Source organism: Nipponia nippon, unplaced genomic scaffold (genome assembly GCF_047370975.1).
Source record: "Nipponia nippon isolate SJK-2023a ecotype South Korea unplaced genomic scaffold, ASM4737097v1 scaffold_4, whole genome shotgun sequence".
Lineage (NCBI taxonomy): Eukaryota > Metazoa > Chordata > Aves > Pelecaniformes > Threskiornithidae > Nipponia > Nipponia nippon.
In genome coordinates this window covers 65,045,370-65,068,167 of record NW_028262358.1, presented here as the reverse complement: position 1 = coordinate 65,068,167, position 22,798 = coordinate 65,045,370, and the positions used below count along the sequence as shown (strand labels likewise).

The 22,798-nt window shown below is 45.9% G+C and overlaps 3 protein-coding genes and 1 long non-coding RNA gene across 13 annotated transcripts in view; 1 reads left to right on the top strand and 3 right to left on the bottom strand.

Annotated features, from left to right (window-relative positions):
• The window catches only part of ENPP1 (ectonucleotide pyrophosphatase/phosphodiesterase 1), a 62,768-nt gene extending 59,590 nt beyond the window's left edge, over window positions 1-3,178 (top strand). For all 4 annotated transcript variants that reach the window (XM_087774323.1, XM_087774319.1, XM_087774321.1 and 1 more), the window contains 2 exons: window positions 271-427; window positions 1,309-3,178. In XM_087774323.1, the coding sequence (XP_087630449.1) occupies window positions 271-427; window positions 1,309-1,476 (325 nt within the window). In that variant the 3' untranslated portion in view covers window positions 1,477-3,178. The remainder of the gene's footprint in view (window positions 1-270; window positions 428-1,308) is intronic.
• LOC148053353 (uncharacterized) overlaps window positions 1-10,033 on the bottom strand; it is a 31,790-nt gene extending 21,757 nt beyond the window's left edge. Inside the window, exons 1-7 of one of the 7 annotated variants that reach the window (XR_015708134.1) lie at window positions 8,468-10,033; window positions 7,495-7,724; window positions 6,842-7,078; window positions 6,187-6,309; window positions 4,767-4,936; window positions 4,507-4,667; window positions 698-806 (exon numbers count right to left, since the gene is read on the bottom strand). Coding sequence is in view for 1 of the 7 variants with exons in the window: in XM_087774324.1 (XP_087630450.1) it covers window positions 698-806; window positions 4,507-4,593 (196 nt within the window). In the remaining 6 variants the exon portion in view is untranslated. Of the gene's footprint in view, window positions 1-697; window positions 807-4,506; window positions 4,937-6,186; window positions 6,310-6,366; window positions 6,553-6,841; window positions 7,079-7,494; window positions 7,725-7,797; window positions 7,846-8,467 lie in introns of those variants that run through there. The other 6 variants (XR_015708132.1, XR_015708131.1, XR_015708133.1 and 3 more) reach the window with 6 other exon arrangements.
• A 531-nt stretch (window positions 10,034-10,564) lies between these two features.
• Window positions 10,565-16,527, bottom strand: LOC148053352 (uncharacterized). Its single transcript, XR_015708566.1, has 4 exons — window positions 16,006-16,527; window positions 15,269-15,350; window positions 13,570-13,997; window positions 10,565-12,149 (listed from the first exon to the last, which is right to left on the bottom strand). It is a non-coding gene; the product is annotated as an uncharacterized LOC148053352 (long non-coding RNA).
• A 1,133-nt stretch (window positions 16,528-17,660) lies between these two features.
• CCN2 (cellular communication network factor 2) lies at window positions 17,661-20,814 on the bottom strand. The gene is made up of 5 exons (XM_087777082.1): window positions 20,474-20,814; window positions 20,147-20,369; window positions 19,761-20,012; window positions 19,315-19,526; window positions 17,661-18,989 (listed from the first exon to the last, which is right to left on the bottom strand). Exons 1-5 carry the CDS (start codon window positions 20,522-20,524, stop codon window positions 18,693-18,695), a joined length of 1,035 nt encoding a protein of 344 aa, XP_087633208.1. The 5' UTR covers window positions 20,525-20,814; the 3' UTR covers window positions 17,661-18,692.
• Window positions 20,815-22,798: the final 1,984 nt, after the last annotated feature.

Genomic DNA, 22,798 nt, shown 5'->3' with positions numbered 1-22,798 from the left:
TGGGCTCAGGCTGAACTCTCCATCTATTCTGGATTCTTACACATTTTAATGATAAATCAGTTTGTTGTTGTTATACCTTATCAACTTGTTGCTTAGATCAGCCTACAAGCCAAACTTGATTTGCAAAATAGTAATCTGGAATTTCCTTCCAGGCCTAAGCTTTCTTTGGGCTAAACAAGTGGATTGCTCCAGAATATAGCCGTTTGCTGTCGTTTGTTCTTTGTGCAAGTGTGATTTGGTGGATTTACAGAAAGATCTTTTGTGTTTCAGACACCCCAGTAATTCAGAAGTTCCAGTTCCAACTCACTTCTTCATTGTGCTGACTAGTTGTAAAAATACTTCTGAAACTCCTGTGGAGTGTGAAGGGTCTCTAGATGCCTTGTCTTTCATTGTACCTCACAGAGAAGACAACAGCGAAAGCTGTGCAGTAAGTAGTCTGTTCAGTCCCCATAAACATCTGAAGTCAGGCTTGAGCTTGTTTTGCTTGGGTATTGGTGATTAGCTAGTTAAAGACTGTAAAAACAGTACAGTCTATCATGATCATCTTGAGAGAGGAGACAACATTTTTGTAAACAGAACTATGTTAAAGTCTGTATATATGCTCAAATGTGAAATTAGAAGTTCCCTGTTCAAAGAGCACAACTTACAGCTAGCGGGGTAGAGTCAGGCATGTTGAGACCATCAATGTGATACATACCTAGATTTCTGTAGCGCAAATATCCAGTCAATAGCTGAGAAGGATTAAGAGCTTCTAGGAGAAGACGAGTCATCCACAAAGAAAGATCAGGGCTAGGCCGAATGCATACCTAAAAGGAGAAGGCACAGATGTTCCTGAAGAGCGCTGGTTGCCTCTAGTTCAGGTGCCTTGGCATCGTGATGGGAATGCACATAGCTGCACTCCATATAAACCAGAACAAAGCATGAAAAGTGTGCAGACCTATCCCACAGTGAAGAATTGCTGTGAATTGCAGTGAAGAAGTCGCTGCCCAAGTCAGGCACAACTCTCAGAAATAGTTTTATCATAGAGATGGTGGATAGATGCTGGACCTCGCCTGCCATTCCCCATTAGCACCAACTTCCACTGATGCAGCTACAAATTCTGTATACTTGAGGAAGTAACAGTAAGTACAAAATTCAGGCAAGCTTATAACTATAATCCAGTGCTCTCCGGTTTTTTGTTAGATGTTTGCCAACAGTTAACTGCTTTCTGTCTTCATAAAACATCAAAATGTCTTTTGCTAATTAATTAAGTGTATATCAGAAAAAAAGATGTTTTACAAACTTTTTTCCCTTCCTTTGTCCCAATAGGATGGCAAGTCTGAGTCCCTGTGGGTTGAAGAAAGAATGAAGTTTCATACAGCTCGGATCAGAGATATAGAATTACTTACTGGACTCAGCTTCTATCAAGACAGAAAACAGCCAGTATCTGAGATTTTACAGTTAAAAACATATTTACCAACTTTTGAAGTGGTCTGATTTTTTCCTATGGAATGTTGTTGTCCATTTCACAACTGATTTGTAAATAGACTGTTTTTAATTAATGAAAACATTTTTTTTTAAAATAAGCTGGAACATTTATTGAGAACTCTTGACCAAAATGCCAGTAGGGAGGAGAGTGGGTGCCATGTTTGTATCTCAGGGACTCCTGATGGACTATGTATATAACACAGGATGGCAGCTCCTATCATTCCCACTTGAATGTGGTAGAACCATGTCCATTATTAAATGCTAACAGCCTTTGATCATTATGGTCCGAGACACGAACAAAAATGTTATCTTTTATATGCACTGGAGAGGGAGAAGTTTATAAAGCATGGGTTATGATCAAGATTCTACTTTAAAAATATAGATAATTACCAAATACAGTTCTGGGAAATAACTGCATTCTTGGTGACCATTGAAATCTGAACAACAGCACCTCTCACTCCAGTTTTCCTTGAAGCATGAATTACATTCTGAGCTTTGGGTCTTGTAAAATAATGCAGCGTTATGGTGCAAGAAGCATACTGAGGTTAGTAACACTGGTAACTGAAACATCCCTAACACGGAAAAGATGCCTGGCTAAAGGAGTTCTGTTAGCTGGGCAGCCTTGGTGTGCTGCTGCCCTCTGGCGTCTCCAACGCTGAAGGAGAATTTGATGCACAATTTGCATGTTGTATATGCATCCTCAGAATGAGCAGGTATAGGATGCATCAAGTCACCTGCAAGTCAGAAGAAATTAATTCAGGAAGATCTGTGAGCTCCCAGAAATAATTATCTTAACTTCAAATTAAACTTAGGTTTGATGAAAAGATTTTGCTTTCTTGAAGCAAAGATGTCTCTCTCAATTTGGTGCATGATTTTGTCCGCTGTGGTTTTGAAATCCCATTTTTGTCAAGAAAAGGTAATTTTGCACTAAGCTTGTTGCCTTAGCTAGAATGGGTAAGATGATCTTCTCTAATGGCACATCTTGCCACTACAGCAAGTGCCCACAGGCCATTCAGTTGTCCGTTCGCAGCAAACGACCAGATCCGAGCTGCATTTGTAGCTCTTCTTAGTGCTACATCATCCAAATTCCAGCTCACATAAGTTACCCATCTTGAGTGCAGACACTGCCAGATGCAAATTCTGAAGAAGCACGTAATGAGCGTTCTTGGAAGCTTTCAGGCTACACAAACGGCTGCTGCAGGCACTCAGGAGTGTAGGATCTCCCTCCTTTTCCCGTACACTTGCTATCGCCTTTGTAGTTCTCCCACTCTCTCTAAAGCTGATGAGCCAAAATCGGCTCTGTTATGTATAAAGTTTGGCATACTCAATTACACATTTATGTTCTTCTCATTTAAAAAGAAGAGAATAGATCACGCACAAGTGTGTTAGAAGAATGAAGAGCCTGTGACTGAGCTGTTTTACCTTACAGCTTGGTCCAGGGGTGTTGGAGGCTGGATTCAAAGCCTGCTGATGTCAGTGGAAGCTTTTCCATTAACTTCAGTTTGAGCGGGCTGAAATCCTGGGACCATTTTGTCTTTTAACCAAATGTATTTTCTTGATCTTTTGTTACAAGCATGTTTTTTTTCTAAAGTAGTTTCACTGTGTGAAATTTAAATGTGTTGTAGCAACCTCACATTATATGACTGTGACAGCATTATTCAGTGTAACTGCTTTGTAACATTGCCTGTGACCAATAAAAACATCAGAAGTATGCTGTTCGTGACCCTTTTCGTGCCAAATGCTACTGGCCAGTTAAACACTAGTGCAGATATAGAGCACTATTTCACATTTTTTGGGGGGGTAGGGAAGGGGCTGCTTCAATCCCTGCTCTTTTCGTTGAAGGTAACTTCTCCTCCAGCTGGAATGTTGAAGTTACATTCGTTATTGGAAGGGGAAGGTAGGAAGAAAGATGGTCAAGATGTTCTTAAATTTTTTTAGAACTGGTACTGTCTTCTGAATGCAAGTGACAGAGATGTTAATGTCTTCAGAAAGTGAAGTAAGGCCAGTTTCAGTTAAGAGGCAGGGCTAGCCTAGCTCCTGAGTAAAGATGGAACAGGATATGCTATTATGGTCGTGAAGAGATGGTGGTGGCCGAGAGGGGTTTGGGATGTGGCTTTGCCAAAAATTGAGAAGTCAACTTGACAAGGAGGAGAGCTATCCTGAATTAATATTAGTGTAAATAGTTTTGCTTCTTTTATTTCTTCATCTTTGCTTTTTAGAAACATTTGTAATGGTGGTGTCAGAGCATTGTTAATAAATGCTGGTGCCAGTCGTGGTATCCGGTGGCTGGTGATTGATACCCCAGGACGGCTGATACTGGGTTGAGTGGTTGAGTTTTTGAAGCCTGATGGGCCCTAAGGAGCATGCTACAGCCAACATCAAACTTGTAATTCTGCAAAAACCCTATAGCTTTGTCTGTCTGGATGTAAAATATTTTCTGTTTCAGCTGATGTACAGTCTCAGATCTCCACTGAGCATTCTCAGTAAGTGAAGCTGGAAGGTGTAACAGCAACACTGTCGTGACATGACTGTCAGCATTATTCAATGTAACTGCTTCTTAATGTCGGCTGCTGTGTAGTCTGGCCTTCTTGAAGGTAAAAAAAGACAGTGGAGGGGCAGACTAAAGGTCACCGGTCTGGATGTGGCGTAGCAGTGCCTTGTGTTGCCAGGCGTTCTCAGGGAAGGCACCAGGAGCCGCTGTAGGCTGCAGTTGGTGCCCACCGATACAGGGAAGGTGCTGACCAGTCTCCATCTCCGAAGCCATGCTGTTTGCTTCGGGTAAGGGAAGGACGGCTGAGGAAGGGAGTGGTAGCAGCCTTCGCAGATGTTAAAGATGGTTCCAGGGTGGACAGAGCTGATCTAGTCCTTGTGACTGTGATGGTCAGGAAGAAAGGAAAAAGGGCCTGAAGGGCAACAGGGGACGTCTGGTTTAGGCATGAGCCGTCTCAGTGTGGGATGAGCTAAGCAATGGGGTGGGCTGGCTACTTAAGGAATGAAATGCGTTGTGAAATGATTTTGGGCAGGCAAACCTTAACATACCTGAGAAGCTGATGGCTCTTTGACGGTGAGGCAGGAATAAGCAGTAGGGCAGAAGACATCTGAGGATAGTTTTCCTGCTGAAAACATGCGTGTGGAGTTGTGCCTTCAGAGGGATTCAGGTGGTATGGATTTATATTGCTGTCTGCTTCCCCTCTCGATAACTGCAAGGTAATTCGCTTAACTAATGTGTTACGCGTTTCCTGCTCTTATTTACCTTGGGATCCACCGCATTTCAAAAAGAAAACGAAGCAATATCTAACTGCCTGTATTTGAGACGGGCCTGTTCTGGCAAATCCGTTCTTGACACGTCCAGCATCTGCTCAACCGCTGTGTCCAGCCCAGTGCACAACAGCCGTCCGCTAGCAGCACCTGCCAGAGGCTGCCCTGTCATCTGGCGAGTGGGTGGCCTGGGCTCCTGCCTTTCCTTGGTCTAAGGAGAGTCAAAGTACAAAATTATCCCTTTAAACACAAGGTTATAAACCAGGCTCGGCAAGTTGGGAGGAGCTACCCATCTGCTGCATGGGAGGGCACCCACTTTTCCAGGAAAATTAGATTCATGGGGACCAGAAGGCAAAAAGGAATATAAAAGAAAGCCTAAATCTGTGGCTCCGTGGTCAGGGCACCCAGTTGGGAGGAAAGATCCCATTTCTGACCTCCCTTCTTCCAAGATCTGCTGCAAAGCTTAAGCCTGTTGCTGAGGAGGCACCAGTGCCAGGACCAGCTGTCCATCGTACCGCTCTGGAGCAGATGCTCAGGGGTGGCAGCACTGTGAGGGACCTCTCCTATGGCAGGGTCACACTCTGTACCTACAGCAGCACCACTAACGAGGTCAGGAAACCATCCCAGGCTCACAGCAAGGGCTGTACTCGGTTCTTTTACTGCCATGCTGTGGTAAACTGTTTTTATCCTTCTGAGGAGTTCAGGGACAGAGTTAGTGTGAGCCCAGCAACTTACTAAAGCTGAAGTTTCCAAATATTTTTGTTTGGGTACCACCATTGCCAGTGGCAGCAGCAGCAGCAACGTCTGCTTACCCTCGTACACCCTGTGGCAACATCTGGGAGGTGCTGGAGCATCACACTAAGGCAGCTTGTGTACCACGAGCGGTACGTCTGCCATAGTGTGGGAACCTCTCTATTACAGGAAACCAGTCCAGGTTTGGCATCCTGTGACTCAGACTCCCTTGGAAAGGCGTCCGAGTCCCTCACTGAACCGCTGTGAGTCACCACACCGGCCTCGAGCCTCAGGAAAGGCTGCTATGGAGACCACGGACAAACTTGCGATAATTATGGAAGCCTGGCAACAGATTTTAGAGGATGCCATTGCAAATTATCGTATTCCTCCTCAGCCGCAACATGTGTTAAATTTGTGTTGCCCTTTATTGCAGGTTTAGTCCTTTCTATTTTTAGTATCTCTGCTGAAATAAAATGAATACAGTGGGGTGGAAAAATTTTGAGTCACCCCAAAGCTCCTGACCAATCTCGCCCTGATTAGAAGAGAGTGGAAGCGCCCTTTGGTCATGTCCATAAGGCACATATGTATGGCTGAAAGTCAGTCGAGATGATCTGAGACCCTGCGTTCACGGCACTCTGGCAAAGCCGTGCTTCAGCACCAGCCTCTGCCTGGGGCTTGAAAGAAAATTTGTTTATGTCTCTTCGTATCTCTCTGTGCTGGAGGCCTTACCTTTGCCAGCCTGCATCTGTGCCGGAGCCTTGCATTTCTGGGTGGCAGGAAGAGCACTGCTTGAGGGCGATGAATTCGCTTATAAATCTTGTACCTGCTGGCTGCATAAGATGGCAGAGTCCGCTACAAAATTTTAATTATACTCTTGTTATAGTGCTGTAACTAGGTTTAAAACCGTACCTAGCCTCTTTGCACTGGAGAAAGGACCGAGGTACGCTTGGTTCTGCTGTTCAAAATAAATTGTTTAGGGAGGTGCAAAGTTTGATAATCACGTATGGATACATTCTACTTTGAACAAATAGTGAATGCAGCTGCATTTGCTGGTGATATCTGGCCCTCTTCTGGTCTGATCTGAGATAACCGGGAAAAGATCTGTTTTGCTCAGTGTACATTTTCTAAGGAAACATGGCCCCGGGACAGTAGAAATCCAGGCAAGCCACCTGGAAAAGAATGGGCTTTCTTAAGGTTTTTATGAAATACTTCACATTCTTGTAATTAGCTAACACTCCTACTACAATGTTCAGAGATGAGAGCACTGGGAAGACTGAATTACTGGGGTCCAAAGAATCAAAGAAAGCTTTAGTGGAAGAAGATTATGCTAGACAAAGGAAGTTTTTTCATTTAAATTATAGTATATGCTGTGTATCAGACATACCAGTGGGACTAATTACACTGCAAATGTTAACACTTTTCTTTCCTTGTACAAATGAGCTCAAATCACATAAAATGTGCATTGCTAATTCCCACTGCTGGCTTTAACAGAGCAGAAATGCGGTGTGACTCTGTACCAACCACTCCATCACTGGGGGGGAATGACTGTTCTTGGGTTGTCTTACAGAAATGGATGTCATCTTGGAGCTTATGTAATACAAACCAGGTTGTCCATAGCTTTCTGCAAAAAAAGAAAAAAACAAAAAAAGCAAAAGTGTGACCCCAGACCCCTCGCCCCCATATACTGCAAGATCAGAACACATTGCAGCCAAAATAGCCTGATTCAAACAGGAGAAGTGGGGTGGTGTTATGACAACGAACGCTCATGACTTCAGAGGAAAGTCAGCTAATGGATTCTGGGTGGTAAGGACTGTATTTTTATTAGGTCAACAAATCTGGCTGCAGGTCTCAAGTTCCAGAGGACAGGACTCGGACTGATATGCTGTTCACATGGAGGAGAGAAGAGTTTTCATTTGATTGGACACTTCTCAGTATGTGCAAAGGGCAAAGCAAACAAACTTGGAAAGATCAGAAAACGCCTTGAGGAAGGAGGCACCAATTTTTAGACATAGCCACTAGCTGGCTCTGAGTCCTTACCAGGAGTCAGAATGACTTGCAGACTCCACAGCTTTGTCATCTGAGGGCATAGATAGCTGTAGCTCTGGGAAAATGGTTGGTGACAGCTGTTCAAATTCAGCACTTGATGGAAGTTGCATTCATGTAGCTTCTTGACACGTAGCTCCTTGAAGTGTGGAGATTCCTGCAGCATCCAGAATGAATCCTTCACAATGACAATTTGCCAAAGCATCATCTATGCCAAAATAAAGCTTATGAAAGATGGACATTTTTGGCATCAAAGGCATGATGGTGAACCCAAACTATTACGAGGAAAAGACCTACCTACAAGAAAAAGCCACATAGAGCTTAATATCAGAGTCCACAAAAAATCACAGAGCTGTAGATATTTCAGCAAGGGTGCAACTGTTCCATTACTGCAAGGGCATCAAAAGAGGAGCAGTGCTTTGGGAATTGGAGGGAATGGATCTATTAGTTGAGAACAATCACATGACTGTTTAAAACAGAAAAAGCAATTAACCAGAAGCCTGTTTTGGACCAAAGGACTTGGATAAATAGGTAAAAAGGAAATATTTCCCACTATTAATAAGAAGATAAATTTTGAGGACTTGGTAGATGGCAAACATCTTCCTAAAGCCCATCTTTAAAAACTGAACATCATACATTGATTTTAGCCCTCTCTTTGGAAGATGGTCTTCTCAGACAAGTAATATATAGCAGATTTTGATGGTATAAGACACTTTATGTACATGATGGTTTTGTTGGGGTGTGTGGATGATAAGAATTTCAAAGCCATCCTGAAAACAGCCAGAACAGCAGTGCTAAGGCTGAATCAGAACAAAAAATACTTATGTGGGGAATATAGTGCTCAGGAGAGAAGTTAACCTGAATATGTTCTTAGACCTGCTTGGCTGAGCCATCACCTTTAACATGATGAAAGGGGGCAGGGTGATTTCTATATAAAGCAAACTATCTAAGGAAATGTTTGCCTAACCTGGATTCTCAAACCAACAACTTGAGAGCAGTACTTGTGCACAGGTAGTTACGGGATGTAACTCTTGCTAGAGATGTAGAAGCTGAAGTATTTGGTCAGTCAGGACCAGGCTGAGGGTGAGCACAAGGCTGGGCTGTCCACAAGGCTTTCCAAGAAGAAGGCTGGCACCAGGAGAGCGAAGAGGTTTTTTCTGACCCCTGCCCAACCCAGTGGTACTGATAGCTCAAGGCCTCTGGGTCCTGCGCCAGGTCTGAGGCTTACTGAGCATTTCCAGCAGGTTAGTTAAGACGTCGGTGGCGAAGGTCTGAAGTTCTGTGAAGACCCCTTGTTAAAAGTTGTTCACCTGAGAAAGGTGATGTGAGTAAACATATGTCTAAAAAGCCTCTTTTCTTTGCTTGTGCAGAAGATGAGGTGCACAGTGCTGTTAAGGAGCAGAGTAACGACCGCAACTCTCAGGTGAATCTCCGTTTCTGAAAGAGTAAGAATGGCCAGTCCATCATTGCCACTATCAAATAAAGGTGTTATTCAAACAAGCTGTAAAAAAAGAAGTGTACGCACCTAACAAACACCCAGCATTTCTTACCACTTTTTTGAGTCTAGAAGTGATGTAGCTGTCCATGTACCAGACCCTGCTCCGCAATTCAGTTGGAGGGCCAGCTGCAGTAGAGAGGATCCGGAGGACGAGGCACAGCAGCTCTCTTGCCCATTTGCACGTCCAAAGCCATTTCACAGAAATGGCTCTGAAGTAAGGAGCTGGATCAGAGGTTTTTTTACAGTAGATTCAGGTTAGACCCAGAGCACCAGACTTGAAGTCCTGTTCATCAGACCAAACTTACACAAAATGGACGCGACTCATTGTCTATGCACGTTGAAGAAGTCAGGAGGGAAATGAGTTTCCCTTTCAACAATTTAACTGAAAGGCTTGTTGTAACAGAATTAGTCAACTGGAAAAAGAAGTGCAATTACATAAGATAATTTCATGGATTTCTGACGGTTCCCAATGCCCACGTATGAATCTGTACCCACCTAAGGAGGAGAAGCAAGTTCCACTCGTCCTAAAACTTGGACCTCGGAAGGCTGATTAGTTTTTAAGCACGCAAGATAAAAAACCAAGACATTTAAAATATACTCTTCTTTATTATTGCCTTTAATAAATAAACCTCTCTTTTGCATGATTTTTCCATGTACCTGCTGGTGACAGTTATTGTGATGTATTGTAACATGCTATTGTGACCCGTTCCTCCAGGACGGGTGCCATTGGGAAGTCAGAGGGAGTCTGCAAGGGGCTCCTCTTCTGCCGCTGGCTGCCAGTTCAAAGCACGGCAGCAGCCCGCAGCAGGAGAGAAAGGGGATCAGTGAGACCTCACCCTGTGACTTGCAGCCGGTTCCCGAGGAGTCTTAACTGCACGCTTGGACGTTTTATTTTCTGCACCTTTAATACAGGTAACAACGATTTGCAGAGTGTATAAACATATGTTTAAAAGTCATGCATGGTGCTCAGGCAGACCTGTGTAGCTGTTACTTTAATACTTTACGAGAAAATAAGATTCCCTACATTTCAAACAAGTCTATGCCTAGCTCACACCATCCTTCTTAACAAAACAGCAGGAACTGTTTCAAGTGAGAAATGAAACACCTACCACCGAAAAGAGCATGATGAGCTTGTTTGTCTTCACTGACAGGCAACGTCTGTAGCTGGAGCACGAGGCTGCTGCCCAGAGCAGCCACACGGTGTCAGTGCGATGCCGGGGAAGCGCCGGTGCCGGCCCGGGGGGCGGCTGGAGCCGGCAGCCCCCGGCGGCAGAGCGGCGGGACCGCCGGCACCGGCACCGGCACCGGCACCGGCACCGGCACCGGCACCGGCACCGGCACCGCCCGGGGGCGCCGGGCGCGGGGCGCCTTCGCTGCTTCAGGAGCTGTCAGTCTGGTACTGCCTCGGGGGGGGGGGGGGGGGCGGGTGTAACTGCTAGCTAGGTTAAATATTAGAATATATATTGCCATACTTCCTACACCAGCTGTTAGCAGCATCGAATCATAGAATCGTTTAGGTTGGAAAAGACCTTTCAGATCATCAAGTCCGACCGTTAACCCACCGCTGCCAAGCCCACCACAGCATCATGTAACAGCATCAGATGCCCCAAATTTGCCTCACTAAAAAAGCAGTTTTTATCTAAATGGACTCATGAAATAAAATGACAGACTGACTTTTCTTCCTCCTTGTTTTGGAGAAGCAGACAGACAAAATACGGGTGCCAGTGCACAATTTTTTATTTTCTGGCTAAAGGACAGGCTGTTTCTTTGCAATCCTACTAGCCCACAAGTTGTCCTGGTGTGGATACACAGCGTACAAAAAAAATCAAAGATTGGTTGAATGAAGTCTAATAAATAATCTCAGAGAGATCTTAGACAAAACCGGTAACTATTTGGAACAAGAACCTGCTGCCTCTCACAATCAGCAGTCACCATACAGCACGAGGAGATTTTATCAGCCGGCATTACAGTTGCTTGCTTGGCTCTGATTTTTGCTGTGAGGGCCATCACAGATGTCTGTGTGTGGTTGCTAGCAAATATACATATTGTTTCTAAATTGTTTTGTGACAAGGTCTGGAGAATTCCATGCTGGAGCCAAAGAAAACATTACAAAATAGTCTCTAATTTGCTATTCAACTGTATGAAATTAAAGCTCTCTTAAGGATAGAAGAGTCTTGCTTGATTTCTGCATGTAGAAAGTCTATTAATTCTTCATACAGAAAACAAGTTTTTACCCAGAGAATCCTTGCATTCTAAAGGCTAGCTGTACTTCCAAGCTTTGCCATACCCATTACATACTTGCCCAGCTAAAAATCCCAGTTGTATACAGTTTTCCAAAGGGTAAGATAAGCATACTCACATTTGTAGAGTGGAATATCATATAAGATGACACAGTTATATTATAACTGCTTCCTCATGAGGATAACGACATAATACAGAAAGCTACAATGGGGATGTGTGCGTGCGTGCGTGCGTGTATGTGTGTGTAAGGCTCGACCTTACGGGATATCCTTACACTAGATGTATCCTGTGTTGACTGGCTCTAAGAGTCTGGTACTCTGGCTGTTGAGTCACGGTGGCTAACATATTGCCAATTCGTCTCTAAGAGCATTTGTTGGGTATCTAATCAAATAACTGTGAAATAAAATGGCACTTCTACAGTGCTGTTTATTACTGCTATTGAACATAAGCACAAGCAGCAACGCTGAGCCTGTAACACAGCAAGCAAAGTCAAATGTTGCCTTCCCTTGCAATGCTGATCCCAGGTGGCTTCTCGTAGGCATTAGCAATGCTGGGATCCATTTGGGATCACTGGCTGGGGCTTGTTCTGATCTACGTAGTGCTTTCCAAAGTGGCTACTTATTGGCTATGGAGCTGTGGCTGGAAGGATCAACGGAAGGAAAGAAACATTGCTTTTCTATGCCATCTGATAAAAATCTTTGGAGTCACACGTAGAAGAAAATCCTCAGTTGAGCAGATTCCCCCAGGTGGACAACTACAGCTACGATGCTGATGGGAAAAACCCATGGAGAGACACCTGTGGCAGTTCCCAAGATAAGATAAGCTGGCCTTCTTCATTAACTCCTACCATGTTAGATTTCAAAAGCTTGATCAACTTCTTGACCTTGGACTTCTTGACTTCAGAACAAGCCTAGAATAGAACAGTATGTATAAATGGAAAAGGCCAAATGTGACTTTTTATGTATTTCCATTGCTCTGCATGTTTGCTCTCTTGCATACATGGTATCCTTGAGAATCAAGTCAAAACAAATGCTCTTTTCCACTGAGATCAATGAACTCTAACACTGACCTTCCTTAGGGTGGCAGAAATTGGAAATTTGTGAAAATAAGTATTTTCTCAGCAAGACCGCGTACTTTTACTCCCTGGCTTTACAGCATATAGTGGTCCTCAACTATTCTCATGCTTTTCATCACATACGCCTTTCTCTCTTGCTCTTGATTCACAGATAAGAAGGTGCAAATTTTGCACAGTATTATCTTTCTGTCTTGCTCTTGTTGGCTGTGAAGCTGAACCCCAGAGGGATGGTCAGCTGGTTAGCTGATCTGTTTTCTGTTGTTTTACCTGTCCTCTCCTCCTGCCAGGCTCTCCACCTGGGGCTGGATCTGTGTGATAGCAGAGCGCCGTTACAGACGCTGGCTGGGCCATACCTGCACTTGGATCAGCGAACGGCTCGGCATGTGTGGTGTAACCAAAGCCTGAGAGTTAGGGCAAAGGAAATTCCTTCAGGGCACGGTGTTGTGCCAAATCACAAAGTCCATGATGAGATTATCTCTCATCAGAAGACATCAAAGGTCTTCTTTGGTTAAGACTAAAGACTTTTTTTTTTTTTTTTTAATTGCATGATTTAAGAAATACATAATTAAGAAAGCATAATTAACACCATACCATATCACAGTGGATTAAGATGATATCTAATACCTTCCCAGATGTTCCATTGCCTAAAGCTTGAACGGTATTTCAGGTCTATTTTGAATTCTAGTCCATCATATTCACTTACCAGATACATTGGCTTATCACTTCCCTAGTAGGTAATGCTTTCTTGTGCAATTTGTGGTCCTCCAAATGCTTGTTGCCCAGTAAATGTCACAGGAGCCAGCCTGTGGCCTCTTGGGAGCCCTCCCAGGCACACAGCCCTGTGCAGTTCCCCTAGCTTCCTACAGCCTCGGGACTTTGGGCCACAGGTGGTCTGAACCAGTGTGACTGCTGTTATGTCAATTAGCTAGGCTGACATAAGTCCTGAAAACTGGCTGAAAAGCTGGTTCTTAGCATTTAGCTCAGGAGCAGGAAAACATATTTCGTAGCTGCTGAAAGCTGTTAAATACCTGCTTTTAATAGGACTAATTTAAAACAACACACATTTCTTTGGATTGTGCATTTCTTTCAGTGGCCCAATTAATGGGGCTGAGTAATGAATGGAGGCACCACTGGGTTGTGTTTACACTGCAGTACCGCGTTAGCAACCTTTTGGTCCTGCTCGCAAGGCTGTAAAATGCTTTGTTCCTCACAGCGTAAACACTATTACACTACTATTAGGCTTGGATTTACTTACCGTTAAGCAAACGTAAATACTCCCGCATTTGGCACTGCCCCAATAACAGACAGGAGCTGAGGAATGCTGCCCCAATACACAGTCAGAGGTTTCTGGGGGGACTTTTCAGAATCGCCCCATAGTCGCTGCTCTGGGGGCGTGGGCTCGGACCGGCGCAGAGAAGAGCTGGAAAGGCCAGGGCTAGCAGCAATGACCGCAAGTAGTTGTCCTCCGATGCAGGAGCAAGGCTGGGTTGTGCAGTGGAGATGAGACCTTAGTCATGCTTCTAAACTCTGTTCAAACACTGAATGTGTTGAAGGCTTTAGTACAGTTTGGGAACAGGTTCCTTGAAGAAATTCCTGGTATTTCCTGGTTCCAGGCAGGCTGAAAAACACTGTGAGAATGTGGTGGCTTTTGGTATGTCCATTTATGGGCATGAATCAAAGGAACTGCAGGGAGGAAAAAAAGTGGAAAATGAGAGGAAAAATAAGTTAACTGAGCTACTTCCTCTCTCAGATTCTTCTTGGGTTTTGGGCAAAGCCTTACACTGGTATTTCATCCCAACTTCTACTTGCTAACTACTTCCATATGTAGGCATAGTATAACATCAGTCAAAGCCACATTTAAGCACTGTTTTTGAAGAACTTAGGTTTTTGGTGGTAGGATGCAAAGGCAGAATGGTTGAATTATTATATGTCTAGGTAAGAATATTACTGTTCCTTCTTACATTTAATGCCCTTTTCAGTGCAACGGTACGAGTGCTTTCTTCAAGTACGATCTCTGAAAAAGCTATGCTACATGAAAAAAATGCAAATTATCTAGTTAGAGTATGCTATTTCTAGTGGTGTCCAAAAGTCAGTTTTCTCAGCTGAGTGCCCGTCTTTGTGAGACAAACAACTGGATACTGTTCAAAGACTTATTTGTTCCTGTGTGGTTACGGATCATTAAAAGTGGCTCATTCTTGAAGAGTTTGTTAACTAGTGTCTTTTGGATGTTTCTTAGCTCTGAGGAATCTGACAAATTTCCATCTGGAGAGTAGAGCCTATTTCATATGAAAGGGCTATAATCCGCGTCTGTTGTTCACATCTGTATTGTGTTAGAAAGCTAAGCTGCAAATCCATACAGAAGGGTTATGGTACAAAAATCTGAAATATGATGGCTTACAGTTATTTCACAAATTATTTGGTACTCTGGTCTCCAGCCACCTTGAATGCCTGTTTAATGATTAATTGAGTATCATTTATTAAATGAGTATTGACTTTACAGTGGTCCCTTACCAACTGTATTATTAGTATTGCTGGAGACCCATTTTAAGGAGCTAGTCATTTGAATGAATACACTTTCATATATGAATAAAATACTTTAAAAGTACAGTAGCAAACCTGCACAATAGGATTTTCTGAGGATGCAAATATCCAAAAGCAAACTTCCAAAACAAGGTATTTTGGAAGGAATGTGAGCCAATGTTCTCTCCCATGTAATTGGGACTTCTGAACTCAAGTTTTTATTCTTGCATCTATGAATCTTAGGCACAAAGAATGAAATCAGGAAGCATCTTTACAGTTGAAAGGTCCACATTTTAATCATCATTTAAGGTGCTATAAATTTCACACAAGGTCTCCTTTTTCCCAGGATACCTTTGAAAGGTCATCTTACAAAGAGTACGATGCCTACCTCCACCCCTAGGAGACCTTACAACAAAGTATTTAAATTTCTTTACCTTCAGAAGTAAAACCTTCAGAGGTCTAACGTTTGTGAAATGGTGTAAAATGCATGCTTCTGTCAGAAGACTACATGTGTTCCTGGAAAAAAAAGAAGTGCAAATCATTATAATGCAGTGATAGCTGAGATTTATGATCCTCCATATGGTCAGGGGAGAGCAACAGCTTACTAAACAGATTTGCATATGCAGTATACTTCCATATTTTAATTCACAGTGGCAACAGCAAACCACCATTAAAATATTCTGACAGGAGGCCTCTTCCATCCTTCTCCACTGGCCTGTGAAGCAGCGTGATCATTTGTCAGATGGCAAGCAAATCAGCTGCATCATTGCATTACTGGGCAGAGGATAGGTCGCGGTCCCGAGCTGTTTTGGGGGAGCCCCTTTGTGGGTGTTTAATTACAGATGGCCCTTCCTAAACTAAAGCACTGCTGCCGCTCGCTGGCCCTGCAGCCTGGTACGCCCGGCACAGCTGGCGGACAGTGCCAGGGGAGGCCAGCGCTCTGCTGCTTGGGTGCCTGAGATATAGCCCGCGCCGCAGAGGGCTGGGAGCAGAACCAGAGTGAATCTCATGAGCCGGTCGTGAGGCTCAAGAGGTCAATGTTATAAGGAATGGCCATTCATTATAATGACTGATACCAGTGTGTAAAAGATCGCAGGGCAGAGTTGTTAATGAACTGGCTTGAACAGCATCATAAACACCCCATCTCTTAAGGGCATTAATCCCAACTTGCCAGGTATATTGTCCTTCTTTCTGTTCTTCTGATCCTGACAGCTTCTATAGTGATGGCTATGAATGAAGTCCATGCATGTCCTGTCCTTGATGGAACTAGAAACGACAGTTTTCTTGTTATTTGGGGGTGGAGCCACAGCAGCGGTTGGACAACCAGTCCTTGTGGTTGTATGAGCGTTTGAAGTGCTTCCAGGGTGAACTGAATGGCTGCATCATATTCATAACCTGGGAAAAAAAAAAATAGAGAGAGAAAAAATGCTGGAGAGTCTCAGGGAGTGTAAGAGCCAGAGGCTACCCAAAACTATTTCGTATGGGGACACAGAAAGCCACTTCCTCATGCCAGGAGAATTCCTCGTATTTTTTGGAGGAAGGGGAAATGCTTCTATGGCCTTGTGCAAAGCCTGGTGAGGCCACTGGCAAGACTCCCGTTGACTTCCCATTAGTTTAGGGCTCTGTTGTCCGTCATTAGTCAAAGCTGGTGTTACACCGATTTGCCACTAATGCGAGCTGAAACCAGTGGCATTGGAAGGTGCTCAGGAAGGATGGACATTTTTGTAAGCTAACACTCTTTCACTACCAGGAAATTCCAGATTGAACTTGTTTGCCTGAACAAGATTCTTGTTGGAGAGTACGTGTTTTTTCTGAAAACAAGAACTAATGCTTCTAGTGCAAAGGTTAATTTTAAATTCAGAGAATCCCCTCGTCTTAATAAAGGGACAAAAAAGTCTTTTATTAACATAGGACCTAGCACAGGACTGAAGCTTTCCTTTCAGTTTTAGGGGGATGAGGGAAGTGACTCACAACTGTCCTTTGACTGTTTTTTGCTTATCTGAGAAGAACATTCGGACCATTATCAAAATGTGTAGCTCTTACAACGCTTCTCATCTGTGGGCCTGCAAGAGTTTGAATCAATGGACACTTTACAGACCAAACTTCACATAAAATGATTTGCCCCCAGTCATCAAGTGGGAAGATAACCCAGGTGTTTGCCATCCGAATTCAGTGCTCTACCATACCATACTAAGGTCTTAATTCAAGTAAAACCACATCTAAGTTAGCCCTACTCTGCATGAAGGTTAAATCAGAAGATGCGATGAGGCCCCTTCCAACCTGTACTGTTCTGTGATTTTTATGATACAACTCATTAGCTGTTCACTGAGAATTTTACTAAATTTTGGACTTCTGGATTTGACTCGAGAGTCAGGAGCAACTTTAACGCAGATGATACTTCAAAAAACATTTTCCTTGCCTTAGCTGAAAACAAATCTTAACCAGTGGAACGTTTCAATGAAATTAAGTATCTTGCATGGAGTATTATAGCAGGAATTGCATACTATGGTGACCAGCTGACTCTTTTTAAAGCCACCACATGTGATGCATGAGGAACCTGCTGTACTTTCTAATGCAATACCGGGCTTGGCAAAGCAAGCCTGGCCCTGCCCTCCATTCTAAATTCAGAAGAGTAACAAATTACAGTTGGTTCCCTAGTAACAGAATAAGTAACCATAAATCATTAGCTTAATTCATGAGTGTTATGTGCTTCTGGACAAAAAACCCCACCACGCATCACTTGATTTTCATCTAGTGCAAAGCCAAGCCCCTTTAGGAATATGTAAAGTAACAGTGAAGACTAAAGGTAAATGAAATACCAAGCCATTTATATAAAAAATATAAATACTTTATTTTCAACTAAAAAGGTGCAAACATGTAACTTTTGGTCACACTTCTCAACAAATAAACTGTCCAAAAAGAGCCATAGTCAAAGAAAGAAACAAATGCTCGAGTGGAAAGACTGATGAGCTACAGAAGAGCCATTTTTCTTAAAGCCACTCGTCCAATAAAGTGGAAGTAAGTGTATTTTGCCAGATGAGTGCTTTGTAAGGATACAGGCACCTCAGTTCTAATACTCTCCAGCTTGATCTCAACTCACCATTTGGCCCTATCCGAACAATTTCCACTAGAGTATCTATTTCATGCTTTGAATGCATTGTCAGACAAGCTTTAAATCCTACTTATCTTGTTCCAAAAAAGAAGGCTATCATTGAAATTTCAAAGCATTAAACAAAGGCACAAAACTTTAAATTAATTTAGATAGCTGTACAAATATATATACACACAGTATTTACAATATTAATAAGTAGCTTGTTACAGGTAAATTAACTGCCACAAGCTGTCCAGTCTATTAGACATGATTCTGATTCTTGTTGACCAAGCCATACGAATCAGAGTGTCAGAGCTGAAACATTACTGTCCTGACTAACAGAACACCTTCTGCTTAGCACTTTGCTGGGCGAGGGTTTGCATTCCAGCTGCTGCTGTCACTAAACCAGCGCCAGCAAACATGCCAATGGTCTCCTTCTCAATTGCACTACTAGATGAAGCACGCTGTACCACCTTAAGGGAACATTTGCTTGACTCTGCTTCTCCTGCCTATTTCCCTTAACCCCTTCAGGCCGCCTCACAAACAACGTGTTCTGAAGCTGTGTCTTGCTGTGGTCCCACCGTCCGTTTTACCTTCTTCTTCAAGCCACCATTTGGGGTCAGTAGAAAAATTGTCTTAAGTCACATGGAGCAGTTTGTTGAAATTAAAAAAAACTGATTTAAATACCTTGTGCTATTGAATCATGTTTACAAAATGAGATGCAAATCAGTTCAAGTTGAGAATCTAGTTAGCGTCTCCTTCTGGCTTTATGCCATGTCTCCATACATCTTTCTGTAGTACAGAGACTCAAAGATGTCATTGTCTCCAGGGCAGTTGTAGTGGCACGCGCAGGTCTTGATGAACATCATTTTCCTTTTCATGATCTCCCCGTCAGGGCACTTGAACTCCACGGGGAGGGTGGCCGTTCTGTGGGGTGTGCAGCAGCGCCCATCGGTGCAGACACCACAGAACTTAGCTCTGTAGGTCTTCACGCTGGTGCAGCCAGACAGCTCAAACTTGACAGGCTTGGAGATTTTGGGGGTGCGAATGCACTTTTTGCCTTTCTGTTAGGATACAGGGGAATACAAAATATTTAGAAGGTAGGCTTTCACACAGCACTAAGTTTGCAAGCTAAGGGCAAGCAGACATGCTAATCCTTATTATATTTTCATTAAGCAAGGGTGTCTTACATAGTGCCATAACACAGCGTGAGAGAAAGTGAAGGGCATTTAATTGTAAACTATTCACCACTGAGGCAAAACTCAAATTTCAAGGTAAACCACTTGAAACTGACTACCTGTCAAACTGCACATTTTTTGGTAAGACACTAGGGTTTTTGCTAGTGGCTGGAAGCATCCTAGTAGGTCACACAAAGATGAGACTACTTACCTTGATGTTCTCCTCCAGGTCTGCTTCGCAAGGTCTGACCATGCACAGCCTACTCTGTTTCTCCAGTCTGCAGAAGGCATTATCGTTGGTGACCCTGGTTGAGATGCCCATGCCACAGGTCTTGGAGCAAGCACTCCATTCGGTGGTCTGCACCAGGCAGTTGGCACGCATCATTGTTGGGTCTGGACCATAAGTATCTTCCAGTCTGTAAGCTGCAGGGGACAGATGACCAAGGATGAGACCACCGTCTGATCTCATGCCCTGCTAGAGGCTCTCTTCCCTTTCCTTAGAAATTCAGGCAGCCACGCTTATCTGTGGGGCGACCCCACTAACTGCTGCACTCCAGCTGCCGGGGTGCCCCGCGTCAACCCATCCCACCGCCTCCAGCCTCCCTGCAGGGTGCCCCTTCGCCCCGGGCTGCCATCCGCGGAGGGACGCCCACTCACCAGCGAGAGCAGGTCCCACGGCGGTCTGCTCCTTGGCCTCGTCGCAGACCCACTCCTCGCAGCACTTCCCAGGGAGCTTGACCCGGCGCGGGTAGGGGCAGTCAGGGCTGGGCAGGCGGACGTCCATGCTGCAGAGGGGCACGCAGCCCACCGCCCCGTCCAGGCAGGTGCACTGGTACTTGCAGCTGCTCTGGAAGGACTCGCCGCTCCGGTACACCATGCCGCTGAAGACGCACGGGGCGCCGTCCCGAGCTGCCGGGGGCAGGAGGCGGAGGGTGAGGCGGGCGGGCCGGCGGTGCGGCGGCGGCGGGCCGCGGCTTCCCCCTTGCCCAAGCCCGGCGGGACCCTGTCCCCACGCCTGGCGGCGGCCCCGGCCCCCCACTCACCGGTGCAGACGCCGATCCTGCGGTTGGCGGGGGAGCCGAAGTCGCAGAAGAGCCCCTTGTGGTGGTCGCAGGGGTCGCGCTCGGTGCAGAGCTCGCCCAGCTGCTTGGCGCAGACGCGGCAGCAGCCGCAGCCGTCGGGCACCAGGGAGACGCCGGCCGGGCAGGTGGGGCCGGGCCCCGCGCCGCACTGGCACTGCCCGCTGCACTCCTGGCCCTGCGCCTCCTGCGAGCGGCGGGGGAGAGGGAGAGAGAGGGGGGCGTCAGGGCCGCCGCCGGCACCGCGCCGGCCGGGGCAGGGGTGGCGGCGCCGCGGGCGGCGGCACTTACCGGGCTGAGGAGGGCGAGGAGAAGGGCTACGGCGAAGCTGGCGGGGGCCATCCCGCGGCGGTCCTCGGCTTGTGGGTGGCGCGGCGTCGGGCTGGCAGCGGCGTCGGGCTGCCCGGCGGCGGGGCGGTGAGGCGAGGTGAGCCGCGGCGAGGCGAGGCGAGGCGAGGCGAGGCGGGTTTCCCGCCCGGCGGTTCTCCTCAGCGGCGCTGGGCCGACGGGCCTGTCGCTGTGGGCGCTGGGCCGGCGGGCGGGCGGGCGGCTGCTCTGTGCTGGGCTGCTCCGCTCTCCTCCGCTCCGCTCCTGGCGCCTCCAGCGGGAGAGTGGCCGTGTGACTGCCGAGTGCCGGGGCGGCCGCCCCTTTATACGCGGCGGCGGCGCGGCCTCGCCAATGGGCTGAATGGGGCCGCGGACAAACAGCGACATTCCGCGCATTCCTGCGCGCCGCGCCGCGCCGCCCGCCCCGCCCCGCGCCGCCGCCGCCGCCCCGGAGCGGCCCTGACCCCTGACTCCCGCATTCCTCCGTCTGCGCCCCCCCCGACGCCCGCCGCCCCCCCCCACCCCCCGTCTTTTTATTTTTCGTCCCGATGTTTTTTAAATGTGAGTCGCCGCCGCTGCCAGCGGCTCCCGGCCGCCCCCCTCCCCCCCGGCAGCGCGTTATTGCGAGGCGGGCGGCGGGAAGGGGCGAGGGGGGCGGCGGGGCGGTTGCCAGGGGCGGGCGGGGGAATCCGTTATTTCCCGTCGTCCGTGCTCCCCGCTCGCCCCTCGTCCCTCCCCCGGGCAGAGGGGAGGGGAGGCGGGTGGTTTCGGGGGTGGCCCGAGCCCGCCGAGCTCCCCCGGAGCGGCCGGCCGGGCCCTCACCTCGGGGTGCCCGGTGCCCGGCGGCCAACGGTCCCGGCGCTCTGGTACCGCCAAAAAAAGGTGTAATTACGCTACCGGGTATAAATTGACTCTGTGTACCACTGAATCATACTGAATATTTGTAATGTGTTCCTTCCCTAATAGATGCTCTCTATGAATAGAGAGAGTGCCTATTTACTCTGAAATATTTGGCACAGCGGACGGAGTCTGAAGCGTGGAAGAAGTGGCTATTATTTTCCCACTGCCTGTGTGCAGCTGTCATTTCTGAGCAACACGTTCCTCGCACATCCCTGCTTCCCAACCTCCCTGATGGTCCGCCCCAGGATTACAACAAGAAGAGGCTGGCATGCCACCGCACTCAGCCAAAACCTAAAAGTTGTGGTTTGTATTTGACCGAACCCAAGACCTAAGCATTGTGGCTTGTATTAAATCGTTGCAGATAACTGTTATGGTTTTCCTTTTTTTTTTTTTTTAAACCAAGAGGATGGTTCTTCCCCCACCTCCCCATGTATCATTTGAATATTCAGTGATGTCATGTTGTTTGACCTCCGCTTTAACGCAAGGAATGCCAGCGTTTTGGCTTTTGACCTGTAGGAGTATGTTAATGTTTAATGAGAGAGAGCAGCTTAATGCATCTTATTAGACAAACCGAAATCTGATGGCGATCTTAAAAGATACCATCTTTTGCATGTAGGCTTTCTCCTGCTGCCATACCCGCCCCTTTTTTCCATCCCTCCATATTAAGGCATACTTCCACGCTATGATACAGCAATATGTATGCACAGGATTCTTGAGGGGAAAAAAAAACCGTTTTCATGTAAAGCCCCAGTAGGATATATCGTACTGTAAAACTGTTATTTATGTTCTGCCAGCACTGTACTTTGGCTGGTAAAGTCGTTTGGATGTCGTTTCTTCTACTTGAAATTCTCCATTAAAAGAAATGAGATTGGCTCTGAAAGAAAAAAAAAACTCCCAGAGGAACAGTTATGGTAAATGCTATATGTTCCCAAACGCATGAGGCCTCCTGAAATCTGTATTTACTTGAAGGACTCCAATGGCCTCAGTGCTGGGTAAATAGTATGTGTACCAAACTATGTATGACATGCATACCAAAATGCAAATGTAACCAGGTAAACAGAATGCCTTTTTTAAATGCCTAAATATGGTAGGAGGACATCAGAGAGAGAGAGGCTCTAGACATATTTTATAACTTTCCATGTAAGAGGTTTTTTCAGAGAAACAATTTTATTAAACAAAACCTAAGAATCTCACTGACAGAAAAAGTATGTTTAAAAGTAACAAACCACCAGAAAGCCAGGAAATCCAAAATTAAAGGATAAATCTGTCCTAAGTCCTCACACTGCGGGCCAAGTACAGCAAGCCCCGTCCACTTGCTGCCCTGAGAAAAAAAGACTTAAATAGGCATTGGGACTTCAGAACTAATTCTGGTCTTGCACCGCTGTGAAT